Source organism: Neurospora tetraspora (genome assembly GCF_033439725.1).
Source record: "Neurospora tetraspora strain CBS 560.94 chromosome Unknown B0H65scaffold_5, whole genome shotgun sequence".
Lineage (NCBI taxonomy): Eukaryota > Fungi > Ascomycota > Sordariomycetes > Sordariales > Sordariaceae > Neurospora > Neurospora tetraspora.
In genome coordinates, this window is record NW_026944387.1 from 2,943,278 (window position 1) to 2,961,597 (window position 18,320).

An 18,320-nucleotide genomic window follows, 5' to 3' on the forward strand; every position below is an offset into this window, starting at 1 on the left:
ATACATTTTCGTTCTCTCGACAACATCAGTAACAGCAATCCATCAGGTGGAATCAGCAGGTATGTGGCTTTGAGGTATCGCTTTGAAGGCACAGAGTGTATTCTTTACAACCTCGTGGCCGCGAACTCGTGATTTCTGCTTCTTTCAAAAGCAGCCATTGTTGTAACATCTCCGGAACTTCAGCTTTCAAAGTCATCTACCTCCTGTTATCCTAAATTTAATGCCCGCTCCAGTATGCAGTAGGTGCGTAGAATGCAAGGCACCTCGTCTCAAGTTTCAGCCTCCTGTCAACTTCAGGCGATGTTGTCGCCGAGGTCAAAGGCGCGCTTCGTATAACAGATCAGACTTTGAGATACCAGTATGTACCTAGGATTCGAAAGGAAATGAGCGATTACTAGATGCAAGTGGAAATTTAATGAAATGCAGCCGCCGTCTCATATCAATCTCCAAGCGAAAATGAGTGAACTTTGAACGACACGCCCAACACTGGACTGGAATGAGGTTGCACGTTTCTTATCGATAAGCCCTAGATGGATCCACAAAATTATCGACGCATCCATGGACCCCACGTCAAATTCGACATTAAACAGTCGCCTACCAAAACATCGGTACGTACCGCCTAAAGCTTCCCTTGATAACCTAACATTAACGGCAATTCCCAGCTAAACTTCACCTCGTCCTCAAGAGCCTTCTATCCGGCCAGGTACCGGGCCGAGCGACCACTTCTATCATCACCAGTCCTATCAGCCCCAGCCCGCAAAGCTGAAACGATCGATCGATCAAAAACCTACCTAGGAACTCCATGGCCGCCGCAGACACAATGCTTCCTCAAGCGTCATCCTCTTCCCCCTCACGTTCCGCCTCATCTTCGGTCTCGTCAAACCAGAACAAGCGTCGCCATCTCAGCGACGGCGATATCCCAGGCAACTCCAACAAGAAGCAGCGCACCACAGGAACCTCCAATATCCAGCAGACAACATCACTGCAAAGTAACCACCAGCACCAGAGCAACACCACCGCCGGCGTTGTAACCCCGGCCTTCCAACCATACGAGTCCCTCCTCGCCAAGCTCCGGCCCAGATATGAAGTCAAAACCATGAGCGTCATGCCCTCGACCAGCATCGCCAAGCACGTCGACAAAGCGCTGCAACACCTCGACCGCTTCAACCTGTGGGACCAATCTGTGCTTCCCGGTGTGGTGCTCCTCTCCGCTAAGCCGGTAGCTTCGAGCAAGCTTGTCACCATTGCCGAGCTGGTGCGACGAAGGATCGGCGAGGGGGAGCAAAAGTGGTTTCAGTATAATGTTCTGACGGAGACGGAAGAGGAAGAGGTGGTTGATGCTGGTGCTGGTGCTGGTGCTGGTGGGATGGAGGTGGTGGAGGATACGGTTATGGACTTGACCAAGGATGGCGATGATGACGACGGAGAGGAGGAGGAGGCATTTGAGACGATGGGTGGTCATCACAACAACAGCAATCAGAGACAAGAACAACAACATGGAGGAGGAGGAGGAGGCCGGGGACCACACCACCAACAACAGACGGTTTTCGAAAGAGCTATTGAGCCACCCAAGATTCGACACAACAAGTACGTGAGCGTGTTTTTGTCGAGGATCCCCATCGAGGAGTTGAGGACGATGCGGAATATTGCTGTGCAGAGCAACGAGCAGCATATTGAGCATCTGAAAAAGAAGAGGGTTGGCTTGGTGGCTTAAGACTTGCAGCCCGGCTGTCCATTTGAGGAATGGAAAGGAGGCTCGTAGGAAGAGCTATGCATTTATCAAGATGGCGGATATTGCCTGTCACTCGGTTGGGGCACTATCATGGAGTTCAGGAGCATAATGAGCATTATGGGTTCTAGAGGGAAGGCATCGAGCATAAGCAATGGCCCGCAGCAGTTCTTCGCGACGTTTGAGGGTTCTCGCCTTACTTGATGAATCTCTGCTTCGAGGTTAGCAATGGTCAGCGCATATTACGGAGTCATGGGAACACTATTCGGTATCAGGTCATTCTTGCTTTGATACCTTGCATTATCTAGACGTTTACATCTCCAAGCTCTCAAGCTCGCTTTTAAATCCAGGCCAGCGTCAGGGAAAAAAATTTGAAGGATCAAGGAAAGCGATAAAGCGAGTAGCATTCTTCATCGGTCACACGTTCTTTGTCATCTTTAGACCAAGAGTTTCAACAATGCAGATGACACTCGCAAAGCAACGGAAAACTTTCGCTTTGTGGTACCTCCTCTGAACTTTTATTCGTTAGTCTGTAATGCTTTAGGATCCCAAAGTCGACCAACGCCGGCCCCATGCAAGCAATCAAAGCCAAACGCCCCTGCCCCTCGATACAAATGTTTTATAGCCATTCCAAAATCTCCTACCCCCGATCTGCTTCAGTGTGCTCCATTCTAGTAGCTCATAACGTATCGTACTCGTAGCTCCGTCGTATCATATCCAAGAGACCGAATACCAGTTCTCCGTGAATTCCCGCCAGTGGCAGTACATCGTTCCTGTTTCTTCCGATGTTCGGAATCTCGTTTTGCTGGCTTATTTGGCGCAACGCCCAGCCAGAAGCGAGCGTTGATTCATCAAAATCCCGTAAAGTAGTTGTCGTCGCACAGGTCGTCCATCAGTTCCAGCCCTCCTCATTCTTTCTAAGGCTGCTGCGAAATATACGTGATTCTCAGAACAAAGTTGACCACCACAGCGAGGAGCAGAATGAGGGCCAAAAAGGTCGGACCGAAGCGGTCGTCGAAGCCGGCCTGGCCCCTCATTCGTATCGACTTGGCTCGCCAGTGGTACGTCACTAGCGCATACACCATGGTTGCCATAGCGACGCCTGTGAAGAGAAAGGCCGAGATGAAGGCGGGCCGGTCGCCAAAGTTGAGCATGCCTATCGCCAGGGCGCCGAGGATGACGGTAAAGTTGAGCCATGAGAGAAATGTGCGCTCGTTGGCGAAGAAGACTTTGGGCTCGACGCGAGTGGGGAGAGCGATGCGCTTGCCTGTGGAGGTGACGGATGATGTCAGCGGCAAGAGCGCCATGGAACGAGGAGTAGAAGGTGTGCTTACCTGGCGCGGTTTGGAGGAGAGGTTGACTCGACATTGTGATGGTTTGTAGCTATCTATAATTTGCGTGTCGGTATATCGGTTGTGCAGTTAATGTTTTGCGTATGTGCCGTCGAGATTCAAAGAAACTGCTGTCGTTCGAAGTGTTTTTTCGTAGTGGCAATCCGGATCCAAAATCAAGCTAGCAGGCGGTCCGCGCACGGCTCCGGTTCCGTCAGAGACTCGGATAAGATATCCCACGGCGATTGGAGCTGTCAAACGCGCGTTGTGTCACCGACGAACAAGCTTTGTGGTTCTTGGGCTTTGTGGAACACTTCGGTTGTTCGCTGTCGTGTTTCTGCGTCTCGGGCTCTGGGGAAGGTTCGTCCTTTTCTTTCGCCAACTCAACGTTGAAGTCTGATGTTTGAATGATGCGGCGTTGCAGCCAGCGAGAAGCTGCCACAAGTGGAAGAAGCTTCAAACGTCAATTGATCAATGAGAGGACGGAGCCATCCTCCAACAAGCCTGATGCTGGAATCGTAGCGGGAAACTGGAGCCCACGTGGGCCTCCTTTCCGGAATGATTGGGTGGGAATGCCTCCGCTGGACAGAGCTAAAGCGATGCTGAACCCACCACCTTTCGTCACCGTGGTGACCGTGAACTCTGAACTCAACCGTGAGCATGCGCCGGATCACGTGTCACCCGTCGAACTGCCGTTTTGGTCTGTCAGCTGTCAGTGTCAGTGACCAACGCTGAGGCTACAAATTGGATGCTTGGCATTGCTCCCCGCCCTCCACCGCACCCGCTGCAGTTGCCCACCCAGCAGCGGCCATCACTCCCTGCAGGGCAGTGTGATACCGACTCAGTGGCAGAGCGCATCGGGCAGGCAACGGACGAACTGATCGCGTGTGTGTTGGTGATAACGACCGTTTAAGATTTGGGCATCTACAATTCTACATCACAACTTTCTCTCCGCAGCCGTCTCCTAGCATCCCCTTTTCAACATCCCAGGGCCGTGTTAAAGAGTATATCCACCCTTGTCCCTCGAAGAGCAGCTGTATGATTGCCCCCCAGAGTTTGAGAGACGAGATTGGTTGGACATTCCATTTAACGCGACAGCCTTTGGACCAGGGTCTCCTCCTCTATCGCATCGCACCGCAACAATCGTAAAATAAACACCGACTTACACCCAACAACCACACAACACCACACAACAAAATGGCCTCCCCATCGAACTCTGTGAGGATTTTCGGCCGGCCTCCTTGAGCTGAGCAGTTTTTACTGACTTTGCGATGCGAAAACCAGCCCCTGCCGCCCAAGCGCCTCGAGCAGATCGCTACCGACGTACGTTCGCCTTCGACCCCTTTTTCCAGGACGGCGGTCGCCAAACGAAATCCGGACCTGTCACTCGAACGTTGCGAAATGCGCTGACACTTTTTTAACAAACAGGTGTGCAACAGCACCTTCGCCAGCGTCGAATACTATGAGCACCCCAAGACCGCACAATGGAATGAGGCCATCATTGTACGTTTCCGCTACGTTGCCTAGTCCTCTGTCCCTGCCCACCTGCTCTCCATACATACCGCCTTCTCCGTATCCGAGGAACACAGAACAGGCGCATCTGCCTACGATCCAGCGAATGAGAAAGGGGTCTTCTGGTATACTTAAGTAAGACGAAGGGCGCAACGTTAACTGACCTCCGATTCCAGCAAAAAATGCTCAAGGCGGTAATGTCCGAAGCGACCCCCCAAGGCGCCACAACCCCGGCCTACAAGTTCGCCGTCAACAGCACCATCGTGCAGCACGTTGTGCCCACCTCGCAACTCAACAAGGCCACCAGCACAAGTACGTCGACCGGCACCGGCCCCGAGGGCGAGTCGACCTCGTCGGAGGCTGCTCCCGCCGCCAGCAAGAAGGGACAGGCGGGCCGCCGCGGTATGCACAGCGCGACGGCGGGCTACTGGAACGAGAAGACGGACGGCATGTGGAGCTTCAAGTATGATGGCGAGGCCAAGGGGCTTGATGTTGTCATCATGCTCATCTGGATTGCCCTCTAACGGGGTTAGGAAGAAGAGGAGGAAATGCGTGGGTTCTGTCCCGGTCACCCCTTATGATGTGGTGATTGATGGATGGATGGAAGAGGCGCATGGCGAGGGACTGGGAGCCCGGAGCCGGTATACCAAACAAGCGACAATAACAATAATTTACTCTGTAATGATATCATACCTTATTTACATGGTGCTGAATGAGAGGGATCAAGGTGAAGCGTCTGTGGGGGTTTCATCGGCTGGACTCGACACTGGCGCGGCTGTCGGAGCTAAACGGGGGCCCATGAACCTCGATGGTGGGCTTCCATCGAAGCGGCTGTATGACTTCAATGTCGAGGAGCGGTCGGTGGATTATCTTGCCTGCTAACATCATAGGACCAATACATGTGAAGTGATCAACGCTGGTTATACGCCATAAACCTTCCAGCGTTTCTGTATAGCCATGTTGATGGGACCGGTGAGCTTCAGGGTTACATCAACCGGGGAACATTGGCTCGAAACCTCGAAATGATCTTCGGCCCTCCATCGGACTGAATGCCCCGGGAGGTACGGTACGGCCAAGGCGGATCTTGGCGAACCTGGATCACGGATGACGGAAACTGGAGGTATCTTGCTTGCACTGCTTATGACGTCTATGGGGAGAATCCCGTTATGTTTTGACTTCTTGCACCAAGACTTGAGGGCTCAGGCGGGTGTACTTCTGATGCTTGACCCGATATAGCCTCGAGAAACCAGGTTTGGCTGGGGCCCGGCTTCCTATGAGTGGAAAATCCGGTCTGTTCTATGGGGTGTTGCCTTTTTGCCCTTTTGCCCCCCTCTGCTCTGGTGGTCGTTGCGAGTGTTCCTGCATGACGGGATGTGTGGTGTGCCAGGTATGATTCACGATACGAATACAAGATGAACATTGTGGAATCTAAACTGTCGATAAGATCTGAATTAGTGCCTATTCTGATCAGCCTTGGCCGGTTTACTGGAAGCCGTACCCTTAAGGCGGGCGGGCACCCCGAGAGGTGGTGTTGAGATTCTTCGTTCGTAGACAGATTGGCGTGACTTTGATAGCCACGAGGAATGTCATCCGAGTGCTCGCTTCATGTTTGGCTCCCGTCTTGAGACTGTGTCGGCCATTGCCGGGCTCGCAGTCAAAACGCAGGTCCGTCTTTCAATCCGCACGGAGATACCCGATATTGAAAGCTAATAGTTACCAGTTCTTGGAATTAACTGTGATTCGGTGGATAAAATGCCTTTGGGAGCATTGTCTCCCGTTGCCGTCCGTCCATTGACGTTATTTAGTTGGACAATTCTTCGAAGGACTCGGACCAGTGAAGCAGTTAGCAACGAAGCGGCGCAGCAACACATTTGTCTCTATATTCGCCACGCATTTGACCCGTACACCTCCGTTTTGAATGATGATGATGAAGATCTCTCCCCATTGATCCTCGATTGCATCGTATGTGTTTCGGGCGCTCTAACAGCCTTGCGAGCTCGATACGACGCCATGTGTACTTATGTACATTTTTTTCGTAGAAGGGATCAGACTGGGTCGAAGTCAATTTCGATATCCCTATCTACCGGCTGTTCGGCGCACCACCACGTGCAGAAGAACAGCTGGATGATTTTAGTATACACATCATAGCCGCCGAATGTTGGAGGGCTATGATGAATTGTACCCCCAAATATGCCTCCATGGTAGCCAGTCAGATAAGGGTAACCACGAATTATTGTACACAACAAAGTTAAAGATCAGTACAAGATAGACAAGTCTACTGTGTAACAAGAAGCGAAAAACAACGGAAAACGACCGCCACCGATATGCGGAGGCAAATACTCCATACCTACCTCTACTACTCATATGCAAAATAGTACACTCTAACCTTCTTGTCGGCATTTTACGGCAAAACTTCCCGAAAAGGAGGCACTGGTCTATCATTTACTCCAAATTCATTAACACAACCAGACCTGGCGTGAAGATGGTAATTAGTTGCCAAGACAACATTTATCGAGAAGAAGGTCGTCAGGGGTAATTGTGTACATAGTATGTACTAGTGAAAGGACTCCGTAAATAAGGATGATACTAGAAGGCGGGCTCGCAGGGTAGTGGATAAAGCAGGTCAACTCTTGGGCGTCAGCGACAGTCTTGGCTTTGGGATGATAGGTATCATCCGGTCGTGTCATTGACGTACGATCTGGATTCGATGTTCGTTTGAGAGGGTTGATATGCGACATGTAGGGCGTGTTCCAATTTACTCCCAGTTGATTCCATTCCTATACAAAATTAATCCCTACTATTAATATACAGTAAATATGCAGTTAATCACACTGCATATGGCTCAAAGAAGACGTTCAAAAGCTTAACTCGTACCACACTAGCTTGGGAGCCCTATAAACCCCTTATAATCTCCTTGTAATCGACGTATCGCCTGCATAAGACCTAATCGACTTCCTAAAAAGGTATCGTAATATACCAAAGCCTATTAATTTAGAAAAATAGGAAAATGCTACTTTTTTACTATTAATCGGGCTTAATAGGAGTACTAGGAGCCTAACTGGCTACAGCTAGAGGTAATAACTAGTATTATTATTAATACCTTATACAAACTTGACTATTCTTATAACGGGGACAGCATAATTAATATAAGTACTAGTCGTATAGTTTAATTAAGGTTCTATAAAGAAGGAAAGTTCTATCTAAGAGGCGGCTCCACTAGAAATACGAGGTTTTAATGGGGGTTGCACAAATATAGCTACAGCGCCTTATAATAATTCTAATCGATAACCAGAGCGCCATAGCCCGGGTTTTAACCCTATAATATTACCCCCCTCCTCCCTCCTTTTACCCCTCTATATATTCGCTCCTTCTATTTCGACTGACGAAAGTAGTAGGTAATAAGTAATAGCGTACGTATATACGTACTTCCAGAATTATATATAAAAACCCTTCCCCTGACTTCTTTTCCCTTTTTCTTTCCTTTCTTCTTTTTTTTCTAATCGTTACTCAAACTACTAAAGTAAATATTATTATCCCCTAACTAATTCTTCGCTTACCCTTCCTAACTAAAGTAAATACTTTATTTAATTTTATTTAAACCGTCCCTATTTTTATTTTAATTATTTAAAAACGAAACTTCGTCTTCGTTATTATTGTATAGTTCCTAATCCCCTTTCTAAAAGGTTGCCGCTTATTGTAGGTATATTAAAAACCTTATCGCTACCCTTAAGAAACCTAAATTTATTAAATTAAAATATTTATTAATAAGTCTTCCCTATTATTCCTATTTTAAGAAATCGTTATTAATTTTATTTATTCTTTAAATAGATTATAATCTTTCTGAAGTCCCGTATATTTCGTACTTGAACGTTTCGTATGAATACTATATTAAACCCGGAAACCGGGCGTATATAGTCTACTATAATAATAGTAAATAGTATAACCGGGCTTCGTCTTTAACTTAGAAATTTACTATAATTTAGGAAGTGGCAATTTCTAATAAAGAGAAGACGAAAGCTTTTAAGTACGTTCGTAGAACTATAACTATTTAACGCTACACCGCCAAATTATATAGAAATAACGCTATTTATTCGTAAATCTCTTATATTTTATTTACTGTAATAAAAATAAATCTCAATTAATTAAAATTTCTAAATAGGAGTATAATTACTTCCTTTCGGCCTCTAATATCGCCGCCGCCGCTCCTCCAACCTTTGCCGCTCCTATTATCCCGGTTGTTCCCCCGACCTTCGCCTTCCCTTCTAAGGAGTTTATTATAATAGAATTAGTAGCCCGCTTCGAATTATTGGGAAAGTAGTTAAAAGTTATAGAAATTAGGAATGATTAAAAACGTAAAATACATAAGAAGAATTAGAGAAATTTAGAATTAATATTTATTATCTTCCTTTTTTCTTCCTTTATTACCGTTTTTATTATTTCGTATATTTTATACTAAAATATTTAATTAATTTATTGTTAATATTAATTAAATTATATTTTGCTTCGAAATGGTTTAAGGCCGCTGTATTAGCGAATTCTTTTAATAGCTCTTAAGACTATTATATTTAGTTAATCCAATTAATTAAAATTATTTTATAACCTTTTTTAATTATATAGTAGAGGATTTTATTTATAAAGTATTCCTTCTCCCTATTTACTATAATAGTTAATAGTTAAGAATTGGTAGTAATTTAGCTTGGTAAAAGGTTATTGCGAACCTTCTGAAGTAAGTCAATATAAAATTTATTAAAGACCTTTAAGGAGAGGTCGGAGAATTCTATTACGAAAGGGCTAAGAATTCTAAATATTGTATATTTTGCGTAAATTTAATCAAATTTCTTTTTAGGGCGTACTATAATGAAATTTTTAAAGTTTAGCCAAATTTTATTCTTTACTTTAAAGACTTTAATTGGTTATTTTTTATAGTTAGCGAAATGTTTCTACTCTTATATAGAGATTGCTATAGTTATTTGATATAGATCCGTGATTTATTATAGTATTGTAATGAAATCTTTAGTTTTTACCTATGGGTTTTTAAAATTTATTTCTATTAGGGGAGTTACTAGAATTATTAGGGATTATGGATCATGGCCGTAGGTAGTAAAGAATAGAAATATATTAATAAAAGTATTAACTCGGCTATTAATCGCTAATTATACTATTAGGTACTAATAATCCTAATCGTTTTAGGCGTAATTGACGAAAATTCTTAAGAAGGTTTATACTTCCTAGTTTATTATTTTGAGGCTACTGTCAGTTTATAGGTAAAAAGCGGTATTCAAAAACTGATCGATATTTAATAAATTGTAAAGATACTTCTAAAATTAATTAATCTAATTAATACCCTTATTATTAACGATAAATTATAGTTACCTATAATATTATATAAAATACTTAAGGAAAATTTCTACTATTATTTCTACCTCTATAGAAGGTATTAGTTCTAAAATTACCGATTTGCTAAACTTTACTTTAATAATACAGAGGTTAATGCAACTTCCTATAGAGGGGAAATTAATAATAAAATCTATCTAAATATTTTTAACAAATTAATTTAAGATAGGAAGAGGCTTTAATAACCCTCTTTTCTAATTTGTCTAATATTTCACTTTATTATAAGTATTATTATTAGTTAAGAACCGACGGATATAAGTGCCTATTAATAGCTAATAGAAATTTTTATTTATAATATAAATAATACCTTCTCTTCCAGGGTATTTAAAAACCTTTGAATTGTATATTTTTTAAATATTACGGGTATAGAGAACGTTCTTTTTAACGTCTTTTAAGGATATATATAAGGCTGTAGCCTTAATAATAGTAGAAGTTCCTAGAATTTAAATACAGCCTCTATAATACAACCTAACGAACCTATTAATAATATATTCGCCGAATTAAACATTTAGGCCTTACGTGGAAGCTAGGAGGGTTCTATTTTTATTAATAATAATTTAACGGATAATTTAATAAATTTCGTCTTCTTAGGAAACCTTTTCGAAGAGCTATTGCAAATCCGGACTCTTAAATATTTTTACGCCCTCCCCCACTATAATAAAGGAAACGACTATACGAATATAATTTTTAAAGGCGGACTAAAGAATTAACTATATTTCTTTAGCTTTTATATCTTTTTTATTAGGGTAGTCCCAGTCCAGACGGGATAAAATATTAAGAATTATAATAAATTTCCCCAGGTAATAGAAAATTTCAAAATTAAATTATAAAAGAAATTCAACTTATTACGCTTATTATTTAAAAAGCTTTTACCTCTCTATAAAATATTCCAAATTATAGTAATTAATAACAATAATAAACTTTTTACAACTTTTAAATTCCGTAGACTATTCCTTTATATATTTAATAATTATAAATATTTCTTTATTATAAATAAAGTAATTACGTTCGGCGGGGGTAAGTTTTTAAAAGTAATAAGTAACCGCTATCTTTTACTTATCCTTCTCTTAGGTAAAGATATTACTAAAACTATACCTACTATAGTTTACCTCTAAGGAAATAAGTAAATTAGGATCCTATTAAGTAAAAATAGGAACTTTAATAAATAACTCCTTTAATTTCTTAAAAGCTATATTATATTATTCGGTTTATTTAAAAGGGACCCCCTTACTTATAAGGGCTATTAGTAATCTTATAACCGAAGAGAAATTTTTAACGAATATTTAGTAATAATTAATAAATTTAAGGAAACTTCGTACCCCTTTTTAAAATGTAGGTACTTCCTACTTAATAATTACTTTAATTTTTTCTAAGTCCACCTAAATACTAATATTTATAATAATAATAAAACCTAAATATTTAATACTCTTTACTACGAACTTATATTTCTTAGGGTCTAAATAAAACCTAATAATAATTATATATTTAACGACTTTAGGTACCTTAACCAAATAATTTACTTTAGAACCTAACGAAAAACTAATATATTATCTATATATATTAAAGTAAAATTATCGAAGTAATTCCCTAAAATACTATTAATATACTACTAGAACGTTGCTAGTATTCCTAATAATCCGAAAAGTATTACTAACTATTCAAATAACCTATATTAAATTCGAAATACTATTTTCCCTTTCTTTCTTTCAATTATACGGATTTTATAAAACGCCTATATAATATCTACTTTAATAAACCATTTCGCTTTAGTAATAACTCTAAATATCTTTTTAATTAAGGGTAATAAGTACCGGTTTATTCTAGTAATAGTATTAAAAACTCTATAATTGTAATAGAACCGAAGATTTCTTCCTAACTTCCTAATAAAAAGAATTAGCGCAATGGTAATTAAATTACTAATATAAATAAAACCCTTATCGAAAAGATTTCTAAAGGTTTTTTTTAATATTAAGAATTCCTCTTGTAATATATTATAAAAGTAACTGTAAAAGAAAGATAGCTCTTTACTATTTTCGTTTTTTTTAAATTCAATTTTATAATTAATACTTAAGCAGTTAGGATTAACTTTATTAACCTCCTCTTACTTCTAAACGAACAAGTAATTGTATATCTTTATAAGGATTATCTTTTATAACTCTTCATTTATCATACCGACTTTGGGTTTAAAGGCCTTTTCAATATTTTAGAAATTTATTATAAATATCGTTAATTCTATAATTTATTAACTATTCTTCTTCTTAATACTATTTACTATAGTTACGAACGTAGTTATTAAATAATATACTACTTCTTTAGATTCCTTAGCCTTTGGAGAAAAACTCTTCGGAGAATATCCTAAGTATAAAATCTAATAACTGGCTACTCCGTATTAGAATCTATATTTATAAAGGATAAAGTATATTTTTATAGCGGTTAATTATAGTTTCCCCAAAATAATAGGGAACTTTAGTTTAGGGACTACGTAAATATGAATAATAGATTTATACCTATAGATATCTATCCTAAAATAAATAATCCCCTTAATCTCCGCCCCTTTCATTTCTACTAAAGCTCTTCGTACTTATTTCTTAAATATAAGTATAATAAGAATCTTCAGCTTTTTATTAATACTTTTACTAATTACGGTATAATATTAGCAACCTTTATTAACAAAAATATAGAAACGATCTTTATTATTAATAGCGATAAGTATCTTAATAATATCTATTTCTATAGGTCTTAAGAAACTCTCAATTCCCGCTTCCTTGCTTAATATTTTAGAATACTCCTCTATTCGACTTTGTAAGGAAACTACTCTTTTTCTAATTTTTTAGAAGAAGAATATTTACTATTATTTTCTAATATAGGTTCTACTTTAAATTTAATTTTAGTAAATTTAATATTAATAAGGGGATATTATACTTGCTAATATATATAATTACCGACTATATGCTTACTAGTTCTATAACGGAAATAGAGATTTAAAGTACGATATTTATCTCTTTCGTCCTAAGAGACCTATTTAATATATTTAATATCTTTATTACTAAAGTTACCTTTTATTTTAATTTAACCTATTATAATATTACTATTTATACTTTTAAGGTATTTAAGGGTAGGGGTAAAGGCGCGCTGGGAAAGGAAGCTCCAATAATAATTACCATACCCTTTATTATTACCTCTAATATTATAGAAGGCTTTATTAGCTTTAAATTTCTATATAATATCTTTTAATTATTTAATATAGAAGTCGTAAAACTTTAGGTATACGGATTAAAATTAATTAATCGTAAAAAGCGTTAGATATAGAAGTTACTAATTAAGCTAGTTTAGCATTATTTTCCTAAATAAAGCTTCCAATTTTCGTAAAGTTCTCTTCGAATATAGGGAGCTAGTCCGACAGGGATTAATTCTCTCTCTATTATATAGTACGTAAGCGGATCAAAGCTAATCTTTTCTTATTCTTATTAATAAAGACTAATTCGAAATAATTAAAAAAATCCTTGAATTTATAAATACTACTAATACCGCTACAATGCTAGAAGGTTTCTACTTTAACTATCTTATCAGCCGGGAAGGCGTCTAATAATATTAATTAACCCAATTTATTATTAGTAATAATTCCCGCTGACCTCTCTTCTTCGTATATAACGCGTAATCGGATAAAATAAAAATTAAATATAGAGGGGGTTCCGTCCTACTTTAACTAGCGGACATTCTTACGTTTAAAATTACAATAAAGAACGGCTTCTTATATAATACCGACTACAACGCTTAAAGTAATAATAATTATTACAGTAGTTATATTAACGTTAAAGGGGTTCTATTAATTTTAAATAGTAAGTTATATATTAAGCGTTACTCTTACTATTTAAGCGAATACGTCGTTAATAAATAGCGTCCTAATAAAATCTTCCTTCTCTCGTACGAAGCGTATAGTTTTTTTCTTCGTAGTTTCGTCTTATTCTACGGCTGTGGCGGCTATAATGGCGGAAAATTCTATAGGAATTCTAACTACGGCTATTTAGGTAGGCAAGCCCTATTACTACTATTATAGTAGCTATTTATCCTATTCTATTAGGTTTATTATAATAGAACCTAATATAATAGGGATAGCATAATTAATATAAGTGTTGGTTATATAGCTTAATTGAGGTTCTATAAAGAAGGAAAGTTCTATTTGAGAGGCGGTTCTATTGGAGATGCGAAGTTTGATGGGGGCTATATAGACATAGCTACGGCGCCTTATAATAGCTTTAGTTGATAACTAGAGCACTATAGCCCGGGCCTTAGCTCTATAACAATTCCTCTTTATATAATAATCCCTAATAAATTGAAACCTATCTATTAACTATAAACCAAATTCAATAACGAGTACGGCTCTTTCTAATATATATACTATTTACTATCGTTTTAGCAATCGATTTCATACAGGCCCGCGGTAGCTATAATACTATATAAGGGTCAATACACCCTAATCAACTTAAAAGGGAGGCGGTTACTCGAAATACCCTCCATTCTAATCGAGAAATAAAACTATTCGACCTATACTATATACAACATTACCCCTTTATACAATTAATCAACTAAATATCCAAAAACACTAATATTCGTAATACAAGGGGGATATCCTTCGACTAAAAGCTTATAACCTTCTTATATATCTATTCCTATAATAAAACTCAACGAAATATAACTTATTAATTTAACTATAGCACCGCGATAATTAACCGTAACTTTTACGAAATATTTCGTACTATAATCCTTCTATACAACTATATTATAAATTTTCCTAACCCCGACATAATATACGATTTAAAGAATAAAAAATCGAATTACTTCTTCAAATACTACCCTAATACTATCGACGGGATTCTGATTTATACCCGGGTACTACTAATAGGGGAAGCACAAATATGGTAGGGTCGAAAGAATTATATAGTACAGAATATTTTTGTTATAATCGGACTTAATAATTTATTTATATATATACTTCCAGACGGGGAAGGATCGATATATAATTCTAAATTATTAAAATTAATATTCGTATCTAAATTTTCGATACCGCCGGGGAAATTCTACTTTACTAACGTAGGGTTCTATTTAACGCATAGGATATTAATACTATACCCTATAGTACAATACTATTTAACTAAATAGGGAGGACGAAGAAGGCAACCAAAAAATAAAAAAGAACTATATAATTTAAAGTATTCGAAATATCGTATAAAGGTTAAAATCGCTATCGGCAAAATAAAGAGGAAATTCAAAATCGTACAGTCGACAGCGCTAAAGTATTCTATCGAAACCTAACGCAACATTATATATACAATTACCGCGCTACACAACTAGATTAAAAAGACGGACCTATATAAATTAAAATGCCCTACTAATAATAAAAAGGATATTATAAACGTTATTAATATTAATTCTAAAAATAAAGAAAATAGAAGGAGTAATATAGAAATTAAATAAAACGCCTGTATAATAGAATTTAGAACGATTCTAACCTAGCGTATATAAATAAATTATAATATTTAGCGGCTTACCTAGGCGGTATAAAGGCGAACTGGCCGTATAGCTAATATTCCTTTAGAAAGGGTTCATCGAAGAAGGTAAATATAATAATTTATTTACAATATTAACTATATTATAATCTTTTACCCAAAAACTGATACAAATATATTATTTTATTCGCTATATCGAATTAAATCGATTAATACTAATTATATCAATTTTAAAATTAAATTAAAAGAACTATTAATATTACAATATCGACCCTTTATATAAGGTTAAAGTTCAAAATCTATAGTTGCGGATTTATATTACTATATTTACCCTATATTAACATTTTAGTGGGCGGGCTAAAGCCCAAATTTATTGGATTTTATCAGGTTTATTACCCCGTCCAGCCTAACCTAGCCTAACCCAATACAGGGCAATTAAATTAACTATTTTTTTAATTTAGCAAAACTTTTCTAATTTTATAATTTTTTATATTTAATACGGTAAAACCCCTATATCTCCCAACAATAATAATAACGTATTAAATCAATACAATTACAAATTATAATATAATTGTTCAACTATAATACGTATAAATATAAAAATACAAATATTAGAATCAGATTAATTGTCATAGGGCTAAGGCCCGGGCTGTAGCGCTCTAGTTATCGATTAGAGCTATTATAAGGCGCCGTAGCTATATTTGTGCAACCCCTATTAAAACTTCGTATTTCCGGTAGAGCCGCCTCTTAAATAGAATTTTCCTTCTTTATAAAACTTTAATTAAATTATACAACTAATATTTATATTAATTATATTATCCCCATTATATTAGGTTCTATTATTATAAGTTTAATAGAATAAAATAAATAGCCGCTATAATAATAATAGTAATAATAGGGCCTACCTACCTAAATAGCCGTAATTAGAATTTTTGTAGAATTTTCCACCGTTATAGCCGTTGCAACCGTAGAATAAAAAAAAGCTACGAAGAAAGAAGCTGTACGCTTCGTACGAAGGAAGGAAGACTTCGCTGAGACGTTATTTACTAATAATATATTTACTTAAATAATAAAAATAGTTTTTAATATTTAATTTACTATTTAAAATTAATAGAACCCCTTTAATATTAATATAATTACTATAATAATTATTATTATTCCGAGCGCTATGATCGGTACTATATAAAAAGCTATTCCTTATTACAATTCTAAGTATAAAAATATCCGTTAATTAAAATAAAACGGAATCCCCTCTATATTTATTTCTATATTACCCGATTATACTTTATATACGAAGAAAAGAAGTCGGCGGGAATTATTATTAATAATAAATTGGGTTAATTAATACTATTAAACGCCTTCCTCGCTAATAAAATAGTTAAAGTAAAAGCCTTTTAGTATCGTAATAGTATTAATGGTACTTATAAACCCAAAGATTTCTTCAATTATTTTGAATTAATTTTCAGTAATAAAAATGAAAAAGGATTAGCTTTAATTTACTTACGTATTATATAATAGAGAGAGAACTAATCCCAATCGGACTAATTCCCTACGTTCGAAGAGAACTTTATAAAAATTAGAGGCTTTATTTAGAAAAATAACTTTAAATTAATTTAATTAAAAACTTCTATATTTAATACTCTTTATAATTGATTGATTTTAATCCGTAGACCTGAAACCTACGATTTCTATATCGAATAGTTAAAAAATATTGTATAAAAGTTTGAAGCTAGTAAAGTTTTCTATAATATTAGGGGTAGTAGTAAAGGATATAATAAGTATTATTAGAATTCCTTTTCCCAGCGTAACCTTACTCCTACCCTTAAATACCCTAAAAATATAAATAGTAACATTATAATAAACTATATTAAAATAAAAGATAACCCTAATAATAAGGACGCTAAATATATTAAATAAGTCTCTTAAAATAAAAGAAATAAATATTATACTTTAAATCCCTATTTTTATTATACAGCTAGCGGGTATATAATAAGTAATTATATATATTAACTGGTATAACGTGCCTCTATTAATATTAAATTTATTAAAATTCAATTTAAAGTAAAACCTATATTAGAAAATAATAATAAGTATTCTTCCTCTAAAGAATTAGAAAAAGAGTAGTTCCTTTATAAAGTCGAATAAAAGAGCACTCCAAAATACTAAGTAAGGAAGCGGGAGTTAAGAATTTCCTAAGACCTATAGAAATAGATATTATTAAAATACTTATCGCTATCAATAATAAAGATCGTTTCTATACCCTTATCGATAAAAGTTACTAATATTATACTGTAATTAGTAAAAGTATTATTAAAAAACTAAAAATTCCCATTATACCTACATTTAAGAGATAAATATAAAAAGTTTCAATAGAAATAGAAGGGGTAAAGATTAAAAGGATTATTTATTTTAGGGTAAATATTTATAGGTATAAATCTATTATTTATATTTATATAGTCCCTAAATTAAAATTCCCTATTATCTTAAGAAAATTATAATTAATTACTATAAAGGCCTACTTTATCCCTTATAAGTATAAATTTTAGTACGGAATAGCCGGTTATTAAATCCCGTATTTAGAATATTCCCTAAAGAATTTCTCCTTAAAAACTTAGGAGTTTAAAAAAATAAAATACTATTTAATAACTACGTTTGTAACTATAATAAATAAAATTAGGAAAAAAAGCAGCTAGTAAGCTGTGGAATTAACGATATTCGTAATAAATTTACAAAATATTAAAAAGGCCTTCAAACCTAAAAGTGGTATAATAAAGAAAGAATTACGAACAATAATTCTTATAAAAATATATAGTTTTTTATTCGTTTAGAAATAAAAAGAAACTAATA

The 18,320-nt window shown here is 36.7% G+C and overlaps 3 protein-coding genes across 3 annotated transcripts; 2 read left to right on the forward strand and 1 right to left on the reverse strand.

The window, feature by feature from the left end:
* Positions 1-589: 589 nt before the first annotated feature.
* B0H65DRAFT_235584 (uncharacterized protein) lies at positions 590-1,843 on the forward strand. The gene is made up of 2 exons (XM_062822257.1): positions 590-608; positions 686-1,843. The coding sequence occupies exon 2, from the start codon at positions 803-805 to the stop codon at positions 1,712-1,714; it is 912 nt and encodes a 303-aa protein (XP_062680771.1). The 5' UTR covers positions 590-608; positions 686-802; the 3' UTR covers positions 1,715-1,843.
* An 803-nt stretch (positions 1,844-2,646) lies between these two features.
* Positions 2,647-3,097, reverse strand: B0H65DRAFT_509969 (vacuolar transporter chaperone 1; the record flags this gene model as incomplete). Its single annotated transcript, XM_062828356.1, has 2 exons — positions 2,647-2,996; positions 3,064-3,097. The coding sequence occupies 2 exons, from the start codon at positions 3,095-3,097 to the stop codon at positions 2,647-2,649; spliced, it is 384 nt and encodes a 127-aa protein (XP_062680772.1).
* A 981-nt stretch (positions 3,098-4,078) lies between these two features.
* On the forward strand, positions 4,079-5,309 carry B0H65DRAFT_235595 (Tctex-1). Its single transcript, XM_062822258.1, has 5 exons — positions 4,079-4,096; positions 4,171-4,278; positions 4,345-4,383; positions 4,489-4,563; positions 4,749-5,309. The coding sequence occupies exons 2-5, from the start codon at positions 4,258-4,260 to the stop codon at positions 5,094-5,096; spliced, it is 483 nt and encodes a 160-aa protein (XP_062680773.1). The 5' UTR covers positions 4,079-4,096; positions 4,171-4,257; the 3' UTR covers positions 5,097-5,309.
* Positions 5,310-18,320: the final 13,011 nt, after the last annotated feature.

What these genes read in the sequence shown, in the direction of transcription:
- B0H65DRAFT_235595 (XM_062822258.1), top strand. Translation starts at nt 4,258, where the DNA reads ATGGCCTCCCCATCGAACTCT. An exon ending in TCGAGCAGATCGCTACCGAC is followed by an intron (nt 4,384 to 4,488) that starts GTACGTTCGCCT and finishes TTTAACAAACAG; the next exon opens with GTGTGCAACAGCACCTTCGC. An exon ending in AATGGAATGAGGCCATCATT is followed by an intron (nt 4,564 to 4,748) that starts GTACGTTTCCGC and finishes CTCCGATTCCAG; the next exon opens with CAAAAAATGCTCAAGGCGGT.
- B0H65DRAFT_235584 (XM_062822257.1), top strand. Translation starts at nt 803, where the DNA reads ATGGCCGCCGCAGACACAATGCTTCCTCAAGCGTCATCCTCTTCCCCC.